Source organism: Phyllobates terribilis, unplaced genomic scaffold, assembly GCF_046119375.1.
Source record: "Phyllobates terribilis strain yellow unplaced genomic scaffold, ASM4611937v1 Scaffold_9__5_contigs__length_417890890, whole genome shotgun sequence".
NCBI classification, from domain to species: Eukaryota; Metazoa; Chordata; class Amphibia; order Anura; family Dendrobatidae; genus Phyllobates; species Phyllobates terribilis.
The window spans coordinates 382206829-382234682 of record NW_027362769.1 but is presented as its reverse complement, the minus strand read 5'-3'; the positions used below and the strand labels follow the sequence as shown (position 1 = coordinate 382234682).

At 39.1% G+C, this 27854-nt stretch overlaps 1 protein-coding gene across 3 annotated transcripts in view; it reads right to left on the bottom strand.

Moving 5' to 3' along the window:
- RGS11 (regulator of G protein signaling 11) overlaps window positions 1-27854 on the bottom strand; it is a 124297-nt gene that overhangs the window by 20377 nt on the left and 76066 nt on the right. For all 3 annotated transcript variants that reach the window (XM_073648528.1, XM_073648527.1, XM_073648529.1), the window contains exons 9-17: window positions 25154-25222; window positions 24816-24845; window positions 21463-21524; window positions 20620-20733; window positions 20367-20482; window positions 20197-20284; window positions 18432-18570; window positions 11830-11912; window positions 11295-11421 (exon numbers count right to left, since the gene is read on the bottom strand). In XM_073648528.1, coding sequence (XP_073504629.1) covers window positions 11295-11421; window positions 11830-11912; window positions 18432-18570; window positions 20197-20284; window positions 20367-20482; window positions 20620-20733; window positions 21463-21524; window positions 24816-24845; window positions 25154-25222 — 828 coding nt within the window. The remainder of the gene's footprint in view (window positions 1-11294; window positions 11422-11829; window positions 11913-18431; window positions 18571-20196; window positions 20285-20366; window positions 20483-20619; window positions 20734-21462; window positions 21525-24815; window positions 24846-25153; window positions 25223-27854) is intronic.

Sequence of the window (27854 nt, the reverse complement as noted above, 5' to 3'; positions counted from 1 at the left end):
CTCCTATGTACAAGAATATAACTACTATAATACTGCTCCCTATGTACAAGAATATAACTGCTATAATACTGCCCACTATGTGCAAGAATATAACTACTATAATACTGCTCATATGTACAAGAATATAACTACTATAATACTGCCCACTATGTGCAAGAATATAACTACTATAATACTGCTCATATGTACAAGAATATAACTACTATAATACTGCTCCTATGTACAAGAATATAACTACTATAATACTGCTCCTATGTACAAGAATATAACTACTATAATACTGCCCCCTATGTACAAGAATATATCTACTATAATACTGCCCCTATGTACAAGAATATAACTACTATAATACTGCTCCTATGTACAAGAATATAACTACTATAATACTGCCCCCTATGTACAAGAATATATCTACTATAATACTGCCTCCTATGTACAAGAATATAACTACTATAATACTGCCCACTATGTACAAGAATATAACTACTATAATACTGCCCACTATGTACAAGAATATAACTACTATAATACTGCCCCTATGTCCAAGAATATAACTACTATAATACTGCCCCTATGTACAAGAATATAACTACTATAATACTGCCCCTATGTACAAGAATATAACTCCTATAATACTGCCCTGTATGTACAAGAATGTAACTACTATAATACTGCTCCTATGTACAAGAATATAACTACTATAATACTGCCCCCTATATACAAGAATATAACTACTATAATACTGCTCCCTATGTACAAGAATATAACTACTATAATACTGCCCCTAAGTACAAGAATATAACTACTATAATACTGCCCCCTATGTACAAGAATATAACTACTATAATACTGCTCCCTATGTACAAGAATATAACTACTATAATACTGCCCCCTCTGTACAAGAATATAACTACTATAATACTACCCCTATGTATAAGAATATAACTACTATAATACTGCCCCCTATGTACAAGACTATAACTACTATAATACTGCCCCCTATGTACAAGAATATAACTACTATAATACTGCTCCCTATGTACAAGAATATAACTACTATAATACTGCCCCCTATGTACAAGAATATAACTACTATAATACTGCTCCTATGCACAAGAATATAACTACTGTAATACTGCCCCTATGTACAAGAATATAACTACTATAATACTGCCCCTATGTACAAGAATATAACTACTATAATACTGCCCCTATGTACAAGAATATAACTACTATAATACTGACCCTATGTACAAGAATGTAACTACTATAATACTGCCCCCTATGTACAAGAATATAACTACTATAATAGTGCTCCTATGTACAAGAATATAACTACTATAATACTGCTCCTATGTACAAGAATACAACTGCTATAATACTGCTCCTATGTACAAGAATATATATTACTATAATACTGCTCCTATGTACAAGAATATAACTACTATAATACTACCCCTATGTATAAGAATATAACTACTATAATACTGCCTCCTATGTACAAGACTATAACTACTATAATACTGCCCCCTATGTACAAGAATATAACTACTATAATACTGCTCCCTATGTACAAGAATATAACTACTATAATACTGCCCCTATGTACAAGAATATAACTAGTATAATACTGCTCCTATGTACAAGAATATAACTACTATAATACTGCCCCCTATGTACAAGAATATAACTACTATAATACTGCCCCCTATGTACAAGAATATAACAACTATAATACTGCCCCCTATGTACAAGAATATAACTACTATAATACTGCTCCTATGTACAAGAATATAACTACTATAATACTGCCCCTATGTACAAGAATATAACTACTATAATACTGCCCCCTATGTACAAGAATATAACTACTATAATACTGCTCCTATGTACAAGAATATAACTACTATAATACTGCCCCCTATGTACAAGAATATAACAACTATAATACTGCTCCTATGTACAAGAATATAACTACTATAATACTGCTCCTATGTATAAGAATATAACTACTATAATACTGCCCCCTATGTACAAAAATATAACTACTATAATACTGCCCCTATGTACAAGAATACAACTACTATAATACTGCTCCTATGTACAAGAATATAACTACTATAATACTGCCCCCTATGTACAAGAATGTAACTACTATAATACTGCTCCTATGTACACGAATATAACTACTATAATACTGCTCCTATGTACAAGAATATAACTACTATAATACTGCTCCTATGTACAAGAATATAACTACTATAATACTGCCCCTATGTACAAGAATATAACTACTATAATACTGCCCCTATGTACAAGAATATAACTACTATAATACTGCCCCTATGTACAAGAATACAACTACTATAATACTGCTCCTATGTACAAGAATATAACTACTATAATACTGCTCCTATGTACAAGAATATAACTACTATAATACTGCCCCCTATGTACAAGAATATAACAACTATAATACTGCTCCCTATGTACAAGAATATAACTACTATAATACTGCCCCTATGTACAAGAATACAACTACTATAATACTGCTCCTATGTACAAGAATATAACTACTATAATACTGCCCCCTATGTACAAGAATATAACAACTATAATACTGCTCCCTATGTACAAGAATATAACTACTATAATACTGCCCCCTATGTACAAGAATATAACAACTATAATACTGCTCCCTATGTACAAGAATATAACTACTATAATACTGCCCCTATGTACAAGAATACAACTACTATAATACTGCTCCTATGTACAAGAATATAACTACTATAATACTGCCCCCTATGTACAAGAATATAACAGCTATAATACTGCTCCCTATGTACAAGAATATAGCTACTATAATACTGCTCCTATGTACAAGAATATAACTACTATAATACTGCCCCCTATGTACAAGAATATAACAACTATAATACTGCTCCTATGTACAAGAATATAACTACTATAATACTGCTCCCTATGTACAAGAATATAACTACTATAATACTGCCCACTATGTGCAAGAATATAACTACTATAATACTGCCCCCTATGTACAAGAATACAACTACTATAATACTGCTCCTATGTACAAGAATATAACTACTATAATACTGCCCCCTATGTACAAGAATATAACAACTATAATACTGCTCCCTATGTACAAGAATATAACTACTATAATACTGCCCACTATGTACAAAAATATAACTACTATAATACTGCCCCTATGTACAAGAATACAACTACTATAATACTGCTCCTATGTACAAGAATATAACTACTATAATACTGCCCCCTATGTACAAGAATATAACTACTATAATATTGCTCCTATGTACACGAATATAACTACTATAATACTGCTCCTATGTACAAGAATATAACTACTGTAATACTGCTCCTATGTACAAGAATATAACTACTATAATACTGCCCCTATGTACAAGAATATAACTACTATAATACAGCCCCTATGTACAAGAATATAACTACTATAATACTGCCCCTATGTACAAGAATACAACTACTATAATACTGCTCCTATGTACAAGAATATAACTACTATAATACTGCCCCCTATGTACAAGAATATAACAACTATAATACTGCTCCTATGTACAAGAATATAACTACTATAATACTGCTCCTATGTACAGGAATATAACTACTATAATACTGCTCCCTATGTACAAGAATATAACTACTATAATACTGCTCCTATGTACAAGAATATAACTACTATAATACTGCCCCCTATGTACAAGAATATAACAACTATAATACTGCTCCTATGTACAAGAATATAACTACTATAATACTGCTCCCTATGTACAAGAATATAACTGCTATAATACTGCCCACTATGTGCAAGAATATAACTACTATAATACTGCTCATATGTACAAGAATATAACTACTATAATACTGCCCACTATGTGCAAGAATATAACTACTATAATACTGCTCATATGTACAAGAATATAACTACTATAATACTGCTCCTATGTACAAGAATATAACTACTATAATACTGCTCCTATGTACAAGAATATAACTACTATAATACTGCCCCCTATGTACAAGAATATATCTACTATAATACTGCCCCTATGTACAAGAATATAACTACTATAATACTGCTCCTATGTACAAGAATATAACTACTATAATACTGCCCCCTATGTACAAGAATATATCTACTATAATACTGCCTCCTATGTACAAGAATATAACTACTATAATACTGCCCACTATGTACAAGAATATAACTACTATAATACTGCCCACTATGTACAAGAATATAACTACTATAATACTGCCCCTATGTCCAAGAATATAACTACTATAATACTGCCCCTATGTACAAGAATATAACTACTATAATACTGCCCCTATGTACAAGAATATAACTCCTATAATACTGCCCTGTATGTACAAGAATGTAACTACTATAATACTGCTCCTATGTACAAGAATATAACTACTATAATACTGCCCCCTATATACAAGAATATAACTACTATAATACTGCTCCCTATGTACAAGAATATAACTACTATAATACTGCCCCTAAGTACAAGAATATAACTACTATAATACTGCCCCCTATGTACAAGAATATAACTACTATAATACTGCTCCCTATGTACAAGAATATAACTACTATAATACTGCCCCCTCTGTACAAGAATATAACTACTATAATACTACCCCTATGTATAAGAATATAACTACTATAATACTGCCCCCTATGTACAAGACTATAACTACTATAATACTGCCCCCTATGTACAAGAATATAACTACTATAATACTGCTCCCTATGTACAAGAATATAACTACTATAATACTGCCCCCTATGTACAAGAATATAACTACTATAATACTGCTCCTATGCACAAGAATATAACTACTGTAATACTGCCCCTATGTACAAGAATATAACTACTATAATACTGCCCCTATGTACAAGAATATAACTACTATAATACTGCCCCTATGTACAAGAATATAACTACTATAATACTGACCCTATGTACAAGAATGTAACTACTATAATACTGCCCCCTATGTACAAGAATATAACTACTATAATAGTGCTCCTATGTACAAGAATATAACTACTATAATACTGCTCCTATGTACAAGAATACAACTGCTATAATACTGCTCCTATGTACAAGAATATATATTACTATAATACTGCTCCTATGTACAAGAATATAACTACTATAATACTACCCCTATGTATAAGAATATAACTACTATAATACTGCCTCCTATGTACAAGACTATAACTACTATAATACTGCCCCCTATGTACAAGAATATAACTACTATAATACTGCTCCCTATGTACAAGAATATAACTACTATAATACTGCCCCTATGTACAAGAATATAACTAGTATAATACTGCCCCTATGTACAAGAATATAACTACTATAATACTGCTCCTATGTACAAGAATATAACTACTATAATACTGCCCCCTATGTACAAGAATATAACTACTAGAATACAGCCCCTATGTACAAGAATATAACTATTATAATACTGCTCCTATGTACAAGAATATAACTGCTATAATACTGCCCCCTATGTACAAGAATATAACTACTATAATACTGCCCCCTATGTACAAGAATATAACTACTATAATACTGCCCCCTATATACAAGAATATAACTACTATAATACTGCTCCTATGTACAAGAATATAACTACTATAATACTGCCCCCTATGTACAAGAATATAAATACTATAATACTGCTCCTATGTACAGGAATATAACTACTATAATACTGCCCCCTATGTACAGGAATATAACTACTATAATACTGCTCCCTATGTACAAGAATTTATCTACTATAATACTGCTCCCTATGTACAAGAATATAACTACTATAATACTGCCCCTATGTACAAGAATATAACTACTATAATACTGCTCCTATGTACAAGAATATAACTACTATAATACTGCCCCTATGTACTAGAATATAACTACTATAATACTGCCCCTATGTACAAGAATATAACTACTATAATACTGCTCCTATGTACAAGAATATAACTACTATAATACTGCCCCTATGTACAAGAATATAACTACTATAATACTGCTCCTATGTACAAGAATATAACTACTATAATACTGCCCCTATGTACTAGAATATAACTACTATAATACTGCCCCTATGTACAAGAATATAACTACTATAATACTGCTCCTATGTACAAGAATATAACTACTATAATACTGCCCCTATGTACAAGAATATAACTACTATAATACTGCCCCTATGTACTAGAATATAACTACTATAACACTGCCCCTATGTACAAGAATATAACTACTATAATACTGCCCCCTATGTACAAGAATATAACTACTATAATACTGCTCCTATGTACTAGAATATAACTACTATAATACTGCCCCTATGTACAAGAATATAACTACTATAATACTGCCCCTATGTACAAGAATATAACTACTATAATACTGCTCCCTATGTACAAGAATATAACTACTATAATACTGCCCCTATGTACAAGAATATAACTACTATAATACTGCTCCCTATGTACAAGAATATAACTACTATAATACTGCTCCCTATGTACAAGAATATAACTACTATAATACTGCCCCTATGTACAAGAATATAACTACTATAATACTGCTCCTATGTACAAGAATATAACTGCTATAATACTGCCCCTATGTACTAGAATATAACTACTATAATACTGCTCCTATGTACAAGAATATAACTACTATAATACTGCTCCTTATATGTAAGAATATAACTACTATAATACTGCCCCTATGTACAAAAATATAACTACTATAATACTGCCCCTATGTACTAGAATATAACTACCATAATACTGCCCCCTATATACAATAATATAACTACTATAATACTGCCCCCTATGTACCAGAATATAACTACTATAATACTGCCCCCTGTGTACAAGAATATAACTACTATAATACTGCCTCCTATGTACAAAAATATAACAACTATAATACTGCCCCCTATGTACAAGAATATAACTACTATAATACTGCCCCCTATGTACAAGAATATAACTACTATAATACTGCCTCCTATGTACAAAAATATAACAACTATAATACTGCCCCCTATGTACAAGAATATAACTACTATAATACTGCCCCCTAAATACAAGAATATAACTACTATAATACTGCCCCTATGTACAAGAATATAACTGCTATAATACTGCTCCTATGTACAAGAATATAACTGCTATAATACTGCCCCTATGTACAAGAGTATAACTACTATAATACTGTTCCCTATGTACAAGAATATAACTACTATAACACTGCCCCCTATGTACAAGAATATAACTACTATAATACTGCCCCTATGTACAAGAATATAACTACTATAATACTGTTCCCTATGTACAAGAATATAACTACTATAATACTGCCCCCTATGTACAAGAATATAACTACTATAATACTGCCCCCTATGTACAAGAATATAACTACTATAATACTGCCCCCTATGTACAAGAATATAACTACTATAATACTGCCCCTATGTACAAGAATATAACTACTATAATACTGCTCCTATGTACAGGAATATAACTACTATAATACTGCTCCTATGTACAAGAATATAACTACTATAATACTGCCCCCTATGTACAAGAATATAACTACTATAATACTGCCCCCTATGTACAAGAATATAACTACTATAATACTGCTCCCTATGTACAAGAATATAATTACTATAATACTGCCCCTATGTACAAGAATATAACTACTATAATACTACCCCTATGTACAAGAATATAACTACTATAATACTGCTCCTATGTACAAGAATATATCTACTATAATACTGCTCCTATGTACAGGAATATAACTACTATAATACTGCTCCTATGTACAAGAATATAACTACTATAATACTGCTCCCATGTACAAGAATATAACTACTATAATACTGCTCCTATGTACAAGAATATAACTACTATAATACTGCTCCCATGTACAAGAATATAACGACTATAATACTGCTCCTATGTACAAGAATATAACTACTATAATACTGCTCCTATGTACAAGAATATAACTACTATAATACTGCTCCTATGTACAAGAATATAACTACTATAATACTGCTCCTATGTACAAGAATATATCTACTATAATACTGCTCCTATGTACAGGAATATAACTACTATAATACTGCTCCTATGTACAAGAATATAACTACTATAATACTGCCCCCTATGTACAAGAATATAACTACTATAATACTACCCCTATGTACAAGAATATAACTACTATAATACTGCTCCCATGTACAAGAATATAACTACTATAATACTGCTCCTATGTACAAGAATATAACTACTATAATACTGCTCCTATGTACAAGAATATAACTACTATAATACTGCTCCTATGTACAAGAATATAACTACTATAAAACTGCTCCTATGTACAAGAATATATCTACTATAATACTGCTCCTATGTACAGGAATATAACTACTATAATACTGCTCCTATGTACAAGAATATAACTACTATAATACTGCCCCCTATGTACAAGAATATAACTACTATAATACTGCTCCCATGTACAAGAATATAACTACTATAATACTGCCCCCTATGTACAAGAATATAACTACTATAATACTACCCCTATGTACAAGAATATAACTACTATAATACTGCCGCTATGTAGAGGAATATAACTACTATAATACTGCTCCTATGTACAAGAATATATCTACTATAATACTGCTCCTATGTACAGGAATATAACTACTATAATACTGCTCCTATGTACAAGAATATAACTACTATAATACTGCTCCCATGTACAAGAATATAACTACTATAATACTGCCCCCTATGTACAAGAATATAACTACTATAATACTGCCCCTATGTACAAGAATATAACTACTATAATACTACCCCTATGTACAAGAATATAACTACTATAATACTGCCCCTATGTACAAGAATATAACTACTATAATACTGCCGCTATGTACAGGAATATAACTACTATAATACTGCTCCTATGTACAAGAATATAACTACTATAATACTGCCCCTATGTACAGGAATATAACTACTATAATACTGCTCCTATGTACAAGAATATAAGTACTATAATACTGCCCCTATGTACAGGAATATAACTACTATAATACTGCTCCTATGTACAAGAATATAACTACTATAATACTGCCCCTATGTACAAGAATATAACTACTATAATACTACCCCTATGTACAAGAATATAACTACTATAATACTGCCCCTATGTACAAGAATATAACTACTATAATACTGCCGCTATGTACAGGAATATAACTACTATAATACTGCTCCTATGTACAAGAATATAACTACTATAATACTGCCGCTATGTACAGGAATATAACTACTATAATACTGCTCCTATGTACAAGAATATAACTACTATAATACTGCTCCTATGTACAAGAATATAACTACTATAATACTGCTCCTATGTACAAGAATATAACTACTATAATACTGCTCCTATGTACAAGAATATAACTACTATAATACTGCCCCCTATCTCCATATTGCTGGGGTAATATTTTCTGTGACTCTCTATACTAACTATGGGGCATCAGTTAAGGTTTTCTCTATTCTCAGTTCAGCAGGAGACTGTAATGTAATGTGTAGCTTTCCTCTTGGAGCACACATACAGCTGGATTGCCCTATATATAGACAGCAGTTCCTGCCTCCCCGCTGAGTGGTACATTCCGTTCTTTACTTTACTGTAACCATAAACAAAATGTGGGAAATTTATGAAAACGGGGAAGTTAATTTATTGTCGTCCCCCAGCAAATAAAATACTGGATTGTATGTTAAAAGGAAATCAGTCTCCTTGATTGTCATTGGTGAACATTTTAAAAAAATATCCCTATAAATTTTGTATTTTTTTGTCGCAAATTAATTTTGCTACAAAAAATAAACAGAAAGTGAAGAAATTCTTGAAATTACACTTAAAACTCTCCACTGTTTTTGTATACAGCTCCTAGGCAGATGTATGTGTTTCCATGGTTACAGACTACAAACCTCCATGTTAGGACCATTAATGGGGTCATTACTAGAGGACCAGACTACACAGAGCTTACTTGTAGTCTGTAACCATGGAGACGCAAAATGTTTACACATAAAAAGACCACTATGGTCCAGGAGTCTGAGAAGAAACTACATATAAAGGGGCAGCGCTCCTGTACTGTCACAGGCCTAATGGTTCATGTGAGAAGAAGCCGTCCGCAGCAGACATGATTGATAAGTAACTGTTCCTCCATGCTTCTAAAACAGAACAGCCATTAAAGTGGGCTCCTATAGGAAATCCTGTCTCTACTACAATACTGGGCAAAAATTTTAGGCAGAGACAGAAAGATCCGCACAAGCCTCATACACAGAAGATCTGGGGTCAGGTCTCCAAGATGTTTGGTACAATCTCCGACCGAGATCCTCCATAATCTGTGTACAAGTGACGAGAAGGAGTGATGGAGGCAACAGGCGGTCATCAGATACTGATGATGGAGGCAATGGGCGCTCACCAGATACCGATGATGGAGGCAATGGGTGCTCACCAAATACTGATGATGGAGGTGACGGGCAGTCAACAGACACTGATGACGGAAGGAATGGGTAGTCACTAGATACTGTTGATGGAGGCAATGGGCGGTCACCAGATTCTGATGATGGAGGTGACGTGCGGTCACCAGATACTGATGATGGAGGTGACGGGCGGTCACTAGATACTGTTGATGGAGGCAATGGGCGGTCACCAGATTCTGATGATGGAGGTGACGTGCGGTCACCAGATACTGATGATGGAGGTGACGGGCAGTCACCAGATACTGATGATGGAGGTGACGGGCAGTCACCAGATATTAATGATGGAGACGACGGGTGGTTACCAGATACTGATGATGGAGGCAACAGACGGTTATCAGATACTGATGATGGAGGTGATAGGCGGTCACCAGATACTGATGATGGAGAAGACAGGCGGTCACCAGATACTGATGATTGAGGAGACAAGCGGTCACCAGATAGTGATAATGGAGGCGACGGATGATAATTAATAAAAATAATCTATTAACCCTTTGATTTCCGAAAGCTTCTCACTCAACAGTGGTTTTCCTTTTTCCTCACCTGCCTAAAACTTTTGCACAGTACAGTACATGGATAACATCACATTCGCTTTCACCTGTGACACGGCGGCCGGTGAACCGGACTTGCTCTCTCCATCTGACTTTGGATCTTGTTCTCCTGGTGGGAAGAGGAAGGCCGGGCTCGGACTGGAGTGTCGCTGTCGCCTCATAAATGGGAATACCCTGCAGTGGTAACATAAGGAAGTAAGAGGAGACACATACACGTCCGATACATCCTTAAAGGGGATGTCCGGGAGTTTAAATGAGCCATTTATGATGAAAGTTGGCTGTCCAGAGCAGAGCCCTGCGAACCTCCTCTGCCGGCACCCCCAACAATTCTACTGATTAATCATGCCGTCATCGTGCTGCTACAAAGATGTCTACTAACTAGAAGAAGAGCCGGGGATGCTGGCAGAGAGGAGGAGGGTCGCAGAGCCGTGGTCCGGCAGCCACCAATTATCCTGCTAATCTTTTGCTCAAGTCTATTAGGAAGTTTTTTAATAGACGAGCAAACAGCCCCCAGACTCCTCGCCCCCCACAACTACATCTAATTCTCAAACAATGACTTGAACATAGCGAAGTATTACAAACCCTTTCTTGGTCTCAGGAGGAATGAAGGCTTGGCCAAGAAGATTCTTGTACATTTCTGATTTCAAGTATCGGGGGAAGGAATCCTATAATGGAGAAAAAAACAATTAATGTCAACGTTCCCTGATCCCCCACTGCCGTGGGGGTATGAAGTGCATGATGACTATGTGTATACCGGGGTACTAGGTGCACCATGACTGGGTACATATTGGGGGTACTAGGTGCACAATGACTGGGTATATATTGGGGGTACTAGGTGCACCATGACTGGGTATATATTGGGGGTACTATGTGCACCATGACTGGGTATATATTAGGGGTACTAGGTGCACCATGACTGGGTATATACTAGGGGTACTAGGTGCACAATGACTGGGTATATATTGGGGGTACTATGTGCACCATGACTGGGTATATATTGGGGGTACTAGGTGCACCATGACTGGGTATATATTGGGGGCACTAGGTGCACTATGACTGGCTATATATTGGGGGTACTAGGTGCACCATGACTGGCTATATATTGGGGGTACTAGGTGCCCCATGACTGGGTATATATTGGGGGTACTAGCTGCACCATGACTGGGTATATATTGGGGGTACTAGGTGCACCATGACTGGGTATATATTGGGGGTACTAGGTGCACCATGACTGGGTATATATTGGGGGCACTAGGTGCACTATGACTGGCTATATATTGGGGGTACTAGGTGCACCATGACTGGGTATATATTGGGGGCACTAGCTGCACCATGACTGGGTATATATTGGGGGTACTAGGTGCACCATGACTGGGTATATATTGGGGGTACTAGGTGCACCATGACTGGGTATATATTGGGGGTACTAGGTGCACCATGACTAGGTATATATTGGGGTACTAGGTGCACCATGACTAGGTATATATTGGGAGTGCTAGGTGCACCCTGATTGGGTATATATTAGGGGTACTAGGTGCACCATGACTGTGTAAATATTGGGGGTACTAGGTGCACAATGACTGGGTATATATTGGAGGTACTAGGTACACCATGACTGTGTATATATTAGGGGCACTAAGGGCACCATGACTGGGTATATATTGGAGTACTAGGTGCATCATGATGGTATATATTGGGGGTACTAGGTGCACCATGACGGTATATATTCGGGGTACTAGGTGCACCATGACTGGGTATATATTGGGGGCACTAGGTGCCCCATGACTGGGTATATATTTGGAATACTAAGTGCACCAAGACTGGGTATATATTGGGGGCACTAGGGGCACCATCACTGGGTATATACTGGGGTTACTAGGGGCACCATGACTGGGTATATATTTGAGGTACTAGGTACACCATGACTGTGTATATATTAGGGGCACTAGGGGCACCATGACTGGGTATATATTGGAGTACTAGGTGCATCATGACGGTATATATTGGGGGTACTAGGTGCACCATGACTGTGTATATATTGGGGGTACTAGGTGCCCCATGACTGGGTATATATTGGGGGTACTAGGTGCCCCATAACTGGGTATATATTGGGGGTACTAAGTGCACCATGACTGGGTATATATTGGGGGTACTAGGGGCACTATGACTGGGTATATATTGGGGTTACTAGGGGCACCATGACTGGGTATATATTGGGGCTACTAGAGGCACCATGACTGGGTATATATTAGGGGTACTAGGTACACCATGACTGTGTATATATTAGGGGTACTAGGGTCACCATGACTGGGTATATATTGGGGTACTAGGTGCACCATGACGGTATATATTGGGGGTACTAGGTGCACCATGACTGGGTATATATTGAGGGTACTAGGTGCACCATGACAGTATATATTTGGGGTACTAGGTGCACCATGACTGGGTATATATTGGGGGGTACTAGGTGCCCCATGACTGGGTATATATTGGGGGTACTAGGTGCCCCATGAATGGGTATATATTAGGGGTACTAGGTGCACCATGACTGGGTATATATTAGGGGTACTAGGTGCACCATGACTGGGTATATATTGAGGGTACTAGGTGCACCATGACTGGGTATATATTGGGGGTACTAGGTGCCCCATGACTGGGTATATATTAGGGGTACTAGGTGCACCATGACTGGGTATATATTAGGGGTACTAGGTGCACCATGACTGGGTATATATTGGGGGTACTAGGTGCACCATGACTGGGTATATATTAGGGGTACTAGGTGCACCATGACTGGGTATATATTGAGGGTACTAGGTGCACCATGACTGGGTATATATTGGGGGTACTAGGTGCACCATGACTGGGTATATATTGGGGGTACTAGGTACACCATGACTGTGTATATATTAGAGGCACTAGGGGCACCATGACTGGGTATATATTGGAGTACTAGGTGCACCATGACGGTATACATTGGGGGTACAAGGTGCACCATGACAGGGTATATATTGGGGGTAACAGGTGCCCTATGACTGGGTATATATTGGGGGTACTAGGTGCCCCATGACTGGGTATATATTGCGGGTACTAGGGGCACTATGACTGGGTATATATTGGGGTTAATAGGGGTACCATGACTGGGTATATATTGGGGCTACTAGGGGCACGATGACTGGGTATATATTAGGGGTACTAGGTGCACCATGACTGTGTATATATTAGGGGTACTAGGGGCACCATGACTGGGTATATATTGGGGTACTAGGTGCACCATGACGGTATATATTAGGGGTACTAGGTGCACCATGACTGGGTATATATTGAAGGTTCTAGGTGCACCATGACGGTATATATTCGGGGTACTAGGTGCACCATGACTGGGTATATATTGGGGGTACTAGGTGCCCCACGACTGGGTATATATTGGTGGTACTAGGTGCCCCATGACTGGGTATATATTAGGGGTACTAGGTGCACCATGACTGGGTATATATTGAGGGTACTAGTTGCACCATGACTGGGTATATATTGGAGGTAGTAGGGGCACCATGACTGGGTATATATTGGGGTTACTAGGGGCACCATGACTGGGTATATATTAGGTGTACTAGTGGCACCATGACTGTGTATATATTAGGGGTACTAGGGGCCCCATGACTCGGTATATATTGAGGGTACTAGGTGCACCATGACGGTATATATTAGGAGTACTAGGTGCCCCATGACTGGGTATATATTGAGGGTACTAGGTGCACCATGACCGGGTATATATTAGGGGTACTAGGTGCACCATGACTGGGCATATATTGAGGGTACTAGTTGCACCTTGTCAGTCCTCCAGGAGTAAATCTCAAATGCAGTATTGATTCCTAAAGTGAAATCACCAATTAGACAAGACAGCGCACCGCCACAGTCCGGCACACCGTTGATTTGCCGATGACACCCAATTATACCTAACACTCAAGCCAGGAGTCAGTGACTCGTCTCCAGCTATAAAATCCTTCTTAGCTGAGCTACAAAGATGGATGAACGCCGGTGGGTAAAACTGGAGCCAGACAAAACTGAAGTCTATTTGGTCAGCACCTAACAAAAAAACTGCAGCCTTCAACTCCAACACCTCTGTCCCTGGGACACACGACCCTTCAGAGTTCAGACATTGGAAAGTAGAGTCTGGGGAGCACGAAGGACCAAATGGCTGAATAGGAGAGCAGTGAGGCGAGTATTAGTATATTCTAACCCTTTTCCTGACACTTCACAGTTCAGCAAAATGGCAGCCAGCTGGCACTCACTCTTCAAATGCGCTTAGGGTCTATTGTAGTTTTGCATCCATCTATCTATGTACAGTGGGGAAATAAGTATTTGATCCACTGCTGATTTTGCAGGTTTTCCCACCTACAGAGAATGGAGAGGTCTGTAATTCTTATCGTAGGTCACTTCACCTGTGAGAGACAGAATCTAAAAAAAATCCAGAAAGTCACATTGTATGATTTGTACATTATTAATTAGCATTTTATCACATGAAATAAGTATTTGATACAATAGAAAGACAGAACTTAATATTTGGTACAGAAACCTTTGTTTGCAATTACAGAGGTCAGACATTTCCTGCAGTTCTTGACCAGGTTTGCACACACTGCAGCAGGGATTTTGGCCCCCTCCTCCATACAGATCTTCTCCAGATCTTTCAGGTTTTGGGGAGGTCACTGGGCAACATTGAGTTTTAGCTCCCTCCAAAGATTTTCTATTGGGTTGAGGTCTGGAGACTGGCTAGGCCACTCCAGGACCTTGAAATTCTTCTTACAGAGCCACTCCTTAGTTGCCCTGGCTGTGTTTTTTGGGTCATTGTCATGCTGTAAGACCCAGCCATGACCCATCTTCAATGGTCTTACTGAGGGAAGGAGGTTGTTGGTCAAAATCTTGCAATACATGACCCCATTCATCCTCCCTTCAATACAGTGCAGTCATCCTGTCCTCTTTGTAGAAAAGCACCCCCAAAGTATGATGTTTCCCCCACCATGCTTCATGGTCGGGGTGGTGTTTTTGGGGTTCTACTTGTCCTTCTTCTTCCTCCAAACATAGCGAGTGGAGTTGATACCAAAATGTTCTATTTTGATCCCATCTGACCACATGACCTTCTCCCATGCCTCCTCTCGATCATCCAGATGGTCATTGGTGAACTGCAAATGGGCCTGGACATGTACTGGTGTGAGGAAGGGGACCTTGTGTGCACTGCAGGATTTTAATCCATGACGGCGTAGTATGTTACTAGCGGTAATGTTTGAGACTGTGGTCCCAGTTCTCTTCAGGTCATGACCAGGTCCTTCCATGTAGTTCTGGGCTGGTTCCGGACCTTTCTCAGAATCATCCTTACCCCACAAGGCGAGATCTTGCATGGAGCTCCAGACCGAGGAAGATTGACAGTCATCTTGTGTTTCTTCTATTTTCTAATAATTACGCCAACAGTTTTTGCCTTCTCACCAAGCTGCTAGCTTATTCTCCTGTAGCCCATTCCAGCCCTGTGCAGGTCTACAATTTTACCCCTGGTGTCCTTAGACAGCTCTTTGGTCTTGGCCATGATGGAGAGGTTGGAGTGTGATTGATTGAGTGTGTGGACAGGTTTCTTTTATACAGGTAACGAGTTCAAACAGGTGCAGTTTATACAGAGAAGAGTAGAAGGGCTTCTTAAAGAAAACCTAACATGTCTGTGAGAGCCAGAATTCTTGCTGGTTGGTAGGTGATGAAATACTTATTTCATGCAATAAAACGCAATTATAGTATTTAAAAATCATACAATGCGATTTTCTGGTTTTATTTTTAGATTCTGTCTCTCACAGGTGAAGTGTACCTACGATAAAAATTACAGACCTCTCCATTCTTTGTAGGTGGGAAAACTTGCAAAATCATCAGTGTATCAAATACTTATTTTCCCCACTGTATGGTGCTGCTCATCCTGAGCTTCGTGGCGCATGCAAAGACAGTAGGAAAGATGCAGACAGGGTAATGTAATAATGCATAATAATGCAGATTTCTACACTATTTTAGAAAGTGACCAGTGCCGGGTAGCCAGCTGTATACACACTGACATATACTGCAAAAAATGAAGAAAAAAAAAAAAAAAACTGTGCTAAAAAGGTGAATAAATTAGTGCGAGAGGGTAACACATAAATCCCCTGCTCCAGGGACTTCATACTAACACTGGAGACATTGCAGAAATAAAGCCCCCTCCCCCTGTCCGGTAATTATAGTAACACCGCAGGGGGATGTTTTTAGAAAAATCTTGTATTATTGTTTCGAGTAGCAGCCTTCACTCATAACCGGTCATTTCATAATCAGCCGGCGTCAACCCTGGAAGACCCCGCGGAGCGACACAAAAAGCTCATTAACCGGCATGAGACACGGCAAATGTAGTCTCTATGTATTAACCAGAATTTAAAGGGAACTTGACACCAGAACATGCCCTTTAGACGGCGTTGTCCAATAACAAAATTGGGCCCCTTTTGTTCTGGTATTGAGGATCTGACATCTGCAACTTTTTATCTTCTCCCTTAAATTGAATGTTCGCTCTTAACCACTAGTTTCATTATTCAATCTAGATTGGTCCAAAATTTTGCGATGGATGAATAATTTTATATATATTGTTATAACAGGTTTTCCTGATACAAAGACGTTCCAAATCCTCAGTATTGACCTAATCAAATGAGACAAATCTGAATACCTTCAGCGACCACTAGAGGGAGCTCACTGCATACAGTTAATACATAGAGCTCAATAGTAAATCTGTATGCATTAGGCTTCCCCTAGTGGTGACGGGCAGGAAAGTGTACTGGGCCGCACAATGACATGGTGCCAAAAGGCGGATATTTAATTAAAAGGAGAAGTGAAGGCTCAATTGCTCATGGAGCTCTTGAATCTACTCAAATGTCTCACAAAGTGCTTAAATAATATATCTGATAGCCCCCTCATCCCATTGTGGACCCAAGTACCTAAATGTCAATAATTTGCGAGGGGTCACAAAAAAAACAGGGAGCATCCTCCTTCTCTCTTCAATATTCACCTGCATTAATTACACCCAGCTAGCAATATTCTTTTGCTCCCTCCTGTAGAGGGCACCACTGGGTAGATGCAGAAAATCCCAGCTCTGTATAAGGCAACACTAGCAGTGAATTTTTTGGAAAACCCACCTTTTTCATCAACATGTAGATATGCATTTGGGCATCATCTAACACATAACGATGAGGATTCTTTATACCTTCTAATGTCTTCTCCATTGTCTTGCTGTCAATGTTTACCCAGCGGGTTGCTCCGGGGGCCAAAAAATGCCTAAAAACAAGAAGGCGCCATTCAAAAACTTCCAACTGTATGGGCAAAAAAATCCAAAACCTTACCTGCCCAGATGGTGCTGACATATTCTAATGACTTATTCATCAACACCTTGCTATCAGCCTCCTATTGGCATACTAACCATGGGTAAAGTCAACCCCACCACTAGGGACATTAAAAGGTAAGGGGTATGCTTTTGGAATGGGTGGGTTTCCTCCTAAACCTATGCCTTGGGAATTCTATAATTCTATTGGGTCCACCAAAAGCTCATATGTATGCATCCAGACAAACAACCATTGATAACGTCAACCCAACCCAACCATTAAGGGTTGTAAGTTGTCTTGCTTCAAATCAAGTTTTTCCTAAGACCTCAGAAATCACAATTTTGGAATTGGCGAGTTTCCTCCTAAACCTTTGTCTTGGGAATTATACTATAGGATCCACAAAAAAAACCATATGCATGCCTCCAGGAAGACCAATCATGGATAAAGTCAACCCCACCATTAGGGGCTGGAAGGGCTAAGAAGCATGCTTCAAGTTAACTCTTTCCTAAAATTTAAGAAATCACAATTCTGTAATTTGTGGGTTTCCTCCTAATCCTGTGCCTTGGGAATAATGCTATTGGGTCCACCAATAACCGATATGCATGTCAAGCAGGGGTAAAATCAATCTCACCTCTAGGGTCCAGAAGATGTAAGAAGACACGCCTCAAATTAAGTCTTTTCCTTGACACAAGAAATCACAATTCTGTAATGGGTGGCTTTCATCCTAATCCTGTGCCTTGGGAATAACGCTATTGGGTCCACCAAAAACCCATTGCATGTCAACTATGGATGAAGTCAATCCCACCTCAAGGGTCCAGAAGATGTAAGAAAATATGCCTCAAATTAAGTCTTCTCCAAGACCCAAGAAGTCACAATTCTGTAATTGGTGGGTTTCCTCCTAAACCCGACCTTTGGAAATTATATTAATGGGTACACCAAAATCCCATTTCTCCACCTATTGACATATCAACCATGAGTAAAGTCAACTCCACCACTAGGGACCATAAAGGGTAATGGGCATGCTTTTAGTGAAGTCTTTCCTAAGAACAAATAAGTCTCAATTCTGTAACTCGTGGGTTTCCTTCTAGACCTGTCATATTGAATTGGCCCATCAAAGACCCACAAGTTAAAAAGTCCTAAATTGATTTTGCTACGACCACTTCCCCATCTGTGAATTTAGCCCCTATACCAACCCAACTTTAGACTGGATCTACAAGAGTGGACCGTAGAACCAATCCTTAATTAGTATGGACTAGCGTGGACCTTCGTAGACCATAGATGGGTTGCCACACTGATGTGGACCTGTTTATTGGCCTTCATTCCTTTAGAGGAAGAGATTTTTGACTTTTCTGGCTCTGTTCTGATGAGCATGTAATAATCCAGTCGCATTATAACCTGGTTTACGGGCATCGTACTAAGAACCAAGTTATTTCATCTTTTAATCATGGACCCAATGAAGAAACGTTCCTGGAATTATACACTTTTTCCATATCGGGGCCAGCCAAGAACTTCTTTAACACTTTCAAATAACTGAAGCCATCTGGAAGACTTTATACAAAGAGCCGCCACATCGCCGACTTACTCATAGACGGACTGCACCGTAGAGACCACTTTAGACTGCTCCCCGTATCGTAGCTCCTCACATGCTTCCCAAAAACACAAATTTTCAGCTACGAAGAAAAAAAAGAAGCTACATTTTTGAGCCTCCACTAAAACTTTTCTATCAGGACAACCGAGAAAATTGATACTCACCACTAAACTCCTTCTCCAAAAATTGCAAAAACTCCTTTCGACCCCGCTGGTCATTCAAGACCTCCATAAAATTAAAAGTCCACCGTTCCACCCGCAGTTTAGACGGCATTGGGACCCTGGGGATGATATTAAAAAAATAAGGGTGATGCAAAACTCTTGGCACCCCCTACTTCAGATTTTGGAAGGGCCGCACCAATGTTTTTGCAGAGGGACAGATGTTTAATTTTTCAGTTCCTGCCTGAGTTTTACGTACATGGGAGCGTTCATGGTCCAGTACATGACATCGTCCGTGATCCATGGGTTACTGGGCAGGCAGCCAGACATAATGGGATCATGCGAGAGATATTGCTCGCTGAACTTAAGAAACCTACGAGGGAGATGGGAAAGGAACGCAGCACAAAGTTACAAAGTGCACAGTCTGCTGTTGATCTGCATTCCTCTAAAAAAAACAAATATTCTCAAGTCTTTGTGGTGTCCTTGGGGTCGTGAACGATCTACATTGGCCTTGGACGTCGAGATGTAACATATGGGTAATAACATCCTGAGAGTTAATTTTAGCGCTCAGATTGGAACTTAATGTTTCATGTATAAGTGACGAAGGAATGGACCTACAGGCCCCTGCCGGAGAAGGTGTAAAGGACTAAGGGCTAAGTATGGTTTCTTGGCTTTGAAGGTCCTGCTCCAAGCATTGAGGTTGGAGAACCCGAGTAGAAACATGTTTAACTTCATAGACTACATGCGAAGGAGGCCCATGGAAAGAAGAACCCACCTTATATTGGCCCAATCCCTTTTCCCACAAGAACCGGCACTACAAGGAGGACCAATCTCAGGGTTGCATCCCTTCCCTTGTAATACAGATGGGCCATAAGCTGTGCCGAGTTGGAAATCACACCTGGGCCCGGGAGCCTGAGTGATCTCCAGAGGTTCGTATAAACCGTAAATCGTTGGTGGGGAGTCGGGGACTCAGTTAAATTTTGCAATGGGGTCTAGAAATTAAGGGCTATCAAAAGGGATAGGAAATGGTGGAAAATAGGCACCTGGCCACTATGAACCACCATCATGGGGGCAACATAATGATTTATGTTATGTAACTCACCCTTCCAGACAGATGGATGATTTCACTCTCGTTCGTGCCATGGCTTTCTTCAAGTACTCCATCTGGCAGCAAAACAAAAAATAATGTTACTTATTCTTCATTGGCAGCCAGGAGTTCAAGTTACATCTCAGTTGCCAAAATGCAATACCCCCTCCATAAAACGCAATAATATTATACAGTAAAGAGCCAACGCCAAGCAATAACATCTTACAGTGCTCAAATCAAACTACCACTCAGTGCTCAAATTATACTGCCTTACAGCGCTCAAATCATACCACCATACAGTGCTCAAATCATACCGCCATACACTGCTCAAATAATACCACCACACAGTGCTCAAATTATACTGCCTTACAGCGATCAAATCATACCGCCATACAGTGCTCAAATCATACCGCCATACACTGCTCAAATAATACCACCACACAGTGCTCAAATTATACTGCCATACAGTGCTCAAATCATACCACCATATACTACACAAATAATACCACCACACAGTACTCAAATTATACTGCCATACAGTGCTCAAATCATACCGCCATACAGTACTCAAATTATACCACCTTAGACTACACAAATAATACCACCACACAGTGCTCAAATTATACTGCCATACAGTGCTCAAATCATACCACCATAGACTACACAAATACCACCACACAGTGCTCAAATTATACTGTCATACAGTGCTCAAATCATACCGCCATACAGTACTCAAATCATACCACCTTAGACTACACAAATAATACCAACACACAGTGCTCAAATTTTACTTCCATACAGTGCTGACATCATACCGCCATACACCGCTCATATAATACCGCAATACAGTGCTCAAATAATATCAGAACACAGTGCTCAAATTATACTGCAATACAGTGCTGAAATCATACCACCACACAGTGCTTAAGTCATACCGCCATATACTGCTCAAAAAATACCACCACACAGTGCTCAAATTATACTGCTATACAGTGCTGAAATTATACCACCATACATCGCTCATATAATACCGCAATACAGTGCTCAAATAATATCACAACACAGTGCTCAAATTATACTGCAATACAGTTCTGAAATCATACCACCACGCAGTGCTTAAGTCATACCGCCATATACTGCTCAAAAAATACCACCACGCAGTGCTCAAATTATATTGCTATACAGTGCTGAAATTATACCACCATACACCGCTCATATAATACCGCAATACAGTGCTCAAATAATACCACAACACAGTGATCAAATTATACTGCAATACAATGCTGAAATCATACCACCACGCAGTGCTAAAATAATGCCACCATACACTGCTGAATTAATACCACCATATTGTTGAAATAATACCACCTTACAGTGTTTAAAACATACCTCCATACATTGCTCAAATTATACTGATATACACTACCGTTCAAAAGTTTTGGGTCACCCAGACAATTTTGTGTTTTCCATGAAAACTCATACTTTTATTTATCAAATGAGTTGCAAAATTATTAGAAAATATCGTCCAGACATTGACAAGGTTAGAAATAATGATTTTTATTAGAAAGAATAATTTTCGCCTTCAAACTTTGCTTTCGTCACAGAATGCTCCTCTGCAGCAATTCCAGCATTGCAGACCTTTGGCATTCTAGCTGTTAATTTACTGAGGTAATCTTGAGAAATTTCCCCCTGTGCTTCCTGAAGCCCCTCACACAAGTTGGATTGGCTTGATGGGCTCTTTTTGAGTACCATACGGTCAAGCTGCTCCCACAACAGCTCAATGAGGTTGAGATCTGGTGACTGCGCTGGCCAATCCATTACAGATAGAAGACCAGCTGTCTGCTTCTTCCCTAAATACTTCATGCATAATTTGGAGGTGTGCTTTGGGCCATTGTCCTGTTGTAGGATGAAATTGGCTCCAATCAAGCGCTGTCCACAGGGTATGGCATGGCGTTGCAAAATGGAGTGATAGCTTTTCTTATTCAAAATCCCATTTAACTTGTACAAATCTCCCACTTTACCAGCACCAAAGCAACCCCAGACCATCACATTACCTCCACCATGCTTGACAGATGGCGTCAGGCACTCTTCCAGCATCTTTTCAGTTGTTCTGCGTCTCACAAATGTTCTTCTGTGTGATCCAAACACCTCAGACTTTGATTCGTCTGTCCATAAAACTTTTTTCCAATCTTCCTCTGTCCAATGTCTGTGTTCTTTTGCCCATATTAATCTTTTCCTTTTATTAGCCAGTCTCAGATATGGCTTTTTCTTTGCCCTGAAGGCGAACATCCCGGAGTCGCCTCTTCACTGTAGACGTTGACACTGGCGTTTTGCGTGTACTATTTAATGAAGCGGCCAGTTGAGGAGCTGTGAGGTGTCAATTTCTCAAACTAGAGACTCTAATGTCCTTGTCTTGTTGCTCAGTTGTGCAGCGGGGCTCCCACTTCTCTTTCTACTCTGGTTAGAGCCTGTTTGTGCTCTCCTCTGAAGGGAGTAGTACACACCGTTGTAGGAAATCTTCAGTTTCTCACATGGAATAGCCTTCATTTCTAAGAACAAGAATAGACTGTCGAGTTTCACATGAAAGTTCTCTTTTTCTGGCCATTTTGAGAGTTTCATAGAACAAACAAATGTAATGCTCCAGATTCTGAACTCGCTCAAAGGAAGGTCAATGTTATAGCTTCTCAAATCAGCCAAACCATTTTCAGCTGGGCTAACATACTTGTGCAAGGGTTTTCCAGGGTTTTCTAAACATCCATTAGCCTTCTTACACAGTTAGCAAACACACTGTACCATTATAACACTGGAGTGGTGGTTGTTGGAAATGGGCCTCTATACACCTATGTAGATATTGCAATAAAAACAAGACGTTTGCAGCTAGAATAGTCATTTACCACATTAACAATGTATAGAGTGTATTCCTGATTCATTTAATGTTACCTTCATTGAAAAAAAATGTGCTTTTCTTTCAAAAATGATGAAATTTCTAAATGACCCCAAACTTTTTAGTGTATAGTGCTATAATAATATTGCCATATAGTGCTGAAATAATAGCACTATACATTGCTGAAGCAATACCACTATACAGTGCTCAAATAATACCACCATATAGTGTTCATATAATATTACCACACAGTAAGCATAAAGTAACCTGTTATACAATGTATAAGTAAAATGGCTATTCAGTTATGGTGGTCAAAGCCTCGGTTGCCAGACCATATGTGGTGACCTCTTCAGCAGTTGAGGCTGGTGCACCACATGTGACCATAAGGCTAACCCTGCTTATAAATACAAGGAAAAGAAGATGTCCTCCCTTAGACTGGGCCCAATCCAATACCCCAGGACCACAATTTCCACCCCTTACTTACCTCCCTTTTGTAATAATCAGCATTCCTTCCCTAAAGAAACAAAAAAATAGTATTATCTATAATAACCTCTGGGTGAAGTATATCCCTAGTCATCCAGAGCTCTCTAGTTCATGAATAGAATGCAAAATTACAGTAAAGACTGACGCTCAGGCAAGAGAGGAGGTAGAAGAGAGTAAGCAGGGGATAGAATACATTGGGCTGTGTTATGGTGGCCATCTCTGCTATCTCTGCTATTTCGATGTGCTTGCAGAGTCTCAGCTGATTTGTTCTGATTTTTAGAATTTAACACACAAAAAAGAGTCAAAAGTCGTCAAAACAACTAAAGGAAAGATACTCACCAATGCCATTCTCCCTGTGTAGCCGTTTCCTCTCTCTGGCCCACGCTCCATTACATTCATGCATCCCGGCTGGAATACATAGATCAGAAATATCAATTGGGACAAAGGTATAGTCATAGTAATACTTAAAGGGGCTGTCCATATTTGAATGTCCGGTACTTATTTGAAGAGGTCATCCTAATTTGAAGGGGCTCTCCTTCTTTGAAGGGGCTGTCCTTATTTGAAGTGATTGTCATTATTTGAAGCGTCTGTCCTTCTTTGAAGTGGTTGTCCTTTGAAGAGGCTGTCCTTATTTGAAGGAACTATCTTTATTTGAAGACATTTCCTTTATTTGATGGAGCCGTCCTATGTTTAAAGGACCTGTCCTTTTCTGAAGGACCAAGGACAACATCTGCAAGGAGTTTGTATGTTCTCCCAGTGTTTGGGTGGGTTTCCTCCGGGTTCTCCGGTTTCTTCCCACACTCCAAAGACATAGTGATAGGGAATGCCCATAATGTCAGTAAATTGGCTGAATTGTAAAGCACTGCGGAATATGTTGGCGCTATATAAATAAAAAGATTATTTATTATTATTATTATATATACAATGATATAATAATATGCATATGGAAACCCCCCACGTATTTCACTCAAAAAAAGCATATTTCTATCCTCCATTCTTTACATTGCATCTCTTTTTTAATTCAGGTAGACTTAGTTCAGGGACAAGTCAGTTCATTTTTATTACAGAAAGGACAGAATAATTATAAACTTTACGCGGGGAGGCGCCTCAATAAAGGGGAAGGGGTTCAATAAAGGGGAGGATACTCAGTAAAGGGGAGGGGCCTCAATAAAGGGGAGGGAATTCAATAAAGGGGACTCGGTAACGGGGAGGAGTCTCAATAAAGGGGAGGAGATTCAATAAAGGGGACTCAATAAAAGGGAGGAGACTCAATAAAGAGGGTTCAGTAAAGGGGAGGAGCCTCAATAAAGGGGAGGGAATTCAATAAAGGAGACTCAGTAAAGGGGAGGAGTCTCAATAAAGGGGAGGAGATTCAATAAAGGGGAGGATACTCAGTAAAGGGGAGGAGATTCAATAAAGGGGACTCAAAAGGGAGGAGACTCAATAAAGAGGGTTCAGTAAAGGGGAAGAGCCTTAATAAAGGGGAGGGGAATTAATAAAGGTGACTCAGTAAAGGAGAGGAGCCTCAATAAAGGGGAGGAGATTCAATAAAGGGGACTCAATAAAAGGGAGGAGACTCAATAAAGAGGGTTCAGTAAAGGGGAGGAGCCTCAATAAAGGGGAGGAGATTCAATAAAGGGGACTCAATAAAAGGGAGGAGACTCAATAAAGAGGGTTCAGTAAAGGGGAGGAGCCTTAATAAAGGGGAGGGGATTTAAGAAAGGTGACTCAGTAAAGGGGAGGAGCCTCAATAAAGGGGAGGAGATTCAATAAAGGGGACTCAATAAAAGGGAGGAGACTCGATAAAGGGGGTTCAGTAAAGGGGAGGAGCCTTAATAAAGGGGAGGGGATTTAAGAAAGGTGACTCAGTAAAGGGGAGGAGCCTCAATAAAGGGGAGGAGCCTTAATAAAGGGGAGGAGATTCAATAAAAGGGAGGAGACTCAATAAAGAGAGTTCAGTAAAGGGGAGGAGCCTTAATAAAGGGGAGGGGATTTAAGAAAGGTGACTCAGTAAAGGGGAGGAGCCTCAATAAAGGGGAGGAGATTCAATAAAGGGGACTCAATAAAAGGGAGGAGACTCGATAAAGGGGGTTCAGTAAAGGGGAGGAGCCTTAATAAAGGGGAGGGGATTTAATAATGGAGACTCAGTATAGGGGCGGAGACTCAATAAAGGGGATGGGCATCAATAAAGGGGAGGAGCCTAGAAAATACCTTTAATATTTCGTTATCAGTTGCTATATTCTGAAGCTGCGGTCGCTTGGCCCTACGATAGTCTTAAGTCTAAAGCTTGTAATTGTTCCTGTTTTGAGGAGCCGATGGCTTCCATTAATTTTATCTTTGAACGCGTGCCAGGGAACGAGGCTATATTTAGTGTAGCGGCATGTTCCAACGTGGCGGATGCAAAATTATACACATCTAATTATACAGCGCTCACACAATCCTCGCGCTTTAATAGATACAACTGTCAAAGATGAGAAATGGAGGATATCAAAGTCGTCTGAAGGCGACATGAAAGCGCTGGCACTGATTTTACGAGACCCCCCTGTGTTGTTTTTATTTCCTAGATCAGAAATGGAAATATATTGTGGCCTGAAAGATCAGACCCTGCGATGAAAGACAAGCGTGGGAGCCTCCTGAGTGGGACAGATGTGGGCAATGACTCACAACATGCCGCCTTGTAACCAGAACTAGAAAGCACCACGTGGCTTTATGCTCTACAGAAAGACATTAAATAGGGATTCCCTAAGAATATGGCCCCTTTTACCAGATAGCATCTGAATACTACTGGTCTGTTGCCTAGCAACAGCCACCAAGTGACTACTCTGGGTCACCTGAGGAGACCAAGATGGTCGCCCACTATATTGCAAGCCAAATTTATTTGACTTTTTCTATGTTTATACTTTTCTGTGTCCCGTCGTTTATTAAAGGTGTTCTCCTGGACATTTTAAATAAAGTTTTTTGAAGCCAGAGCTATGTATCCATATACTATGTAATATATCTTATGTAGCAATTCGGTCCCTGGGAGATGGAATCAGTGGCC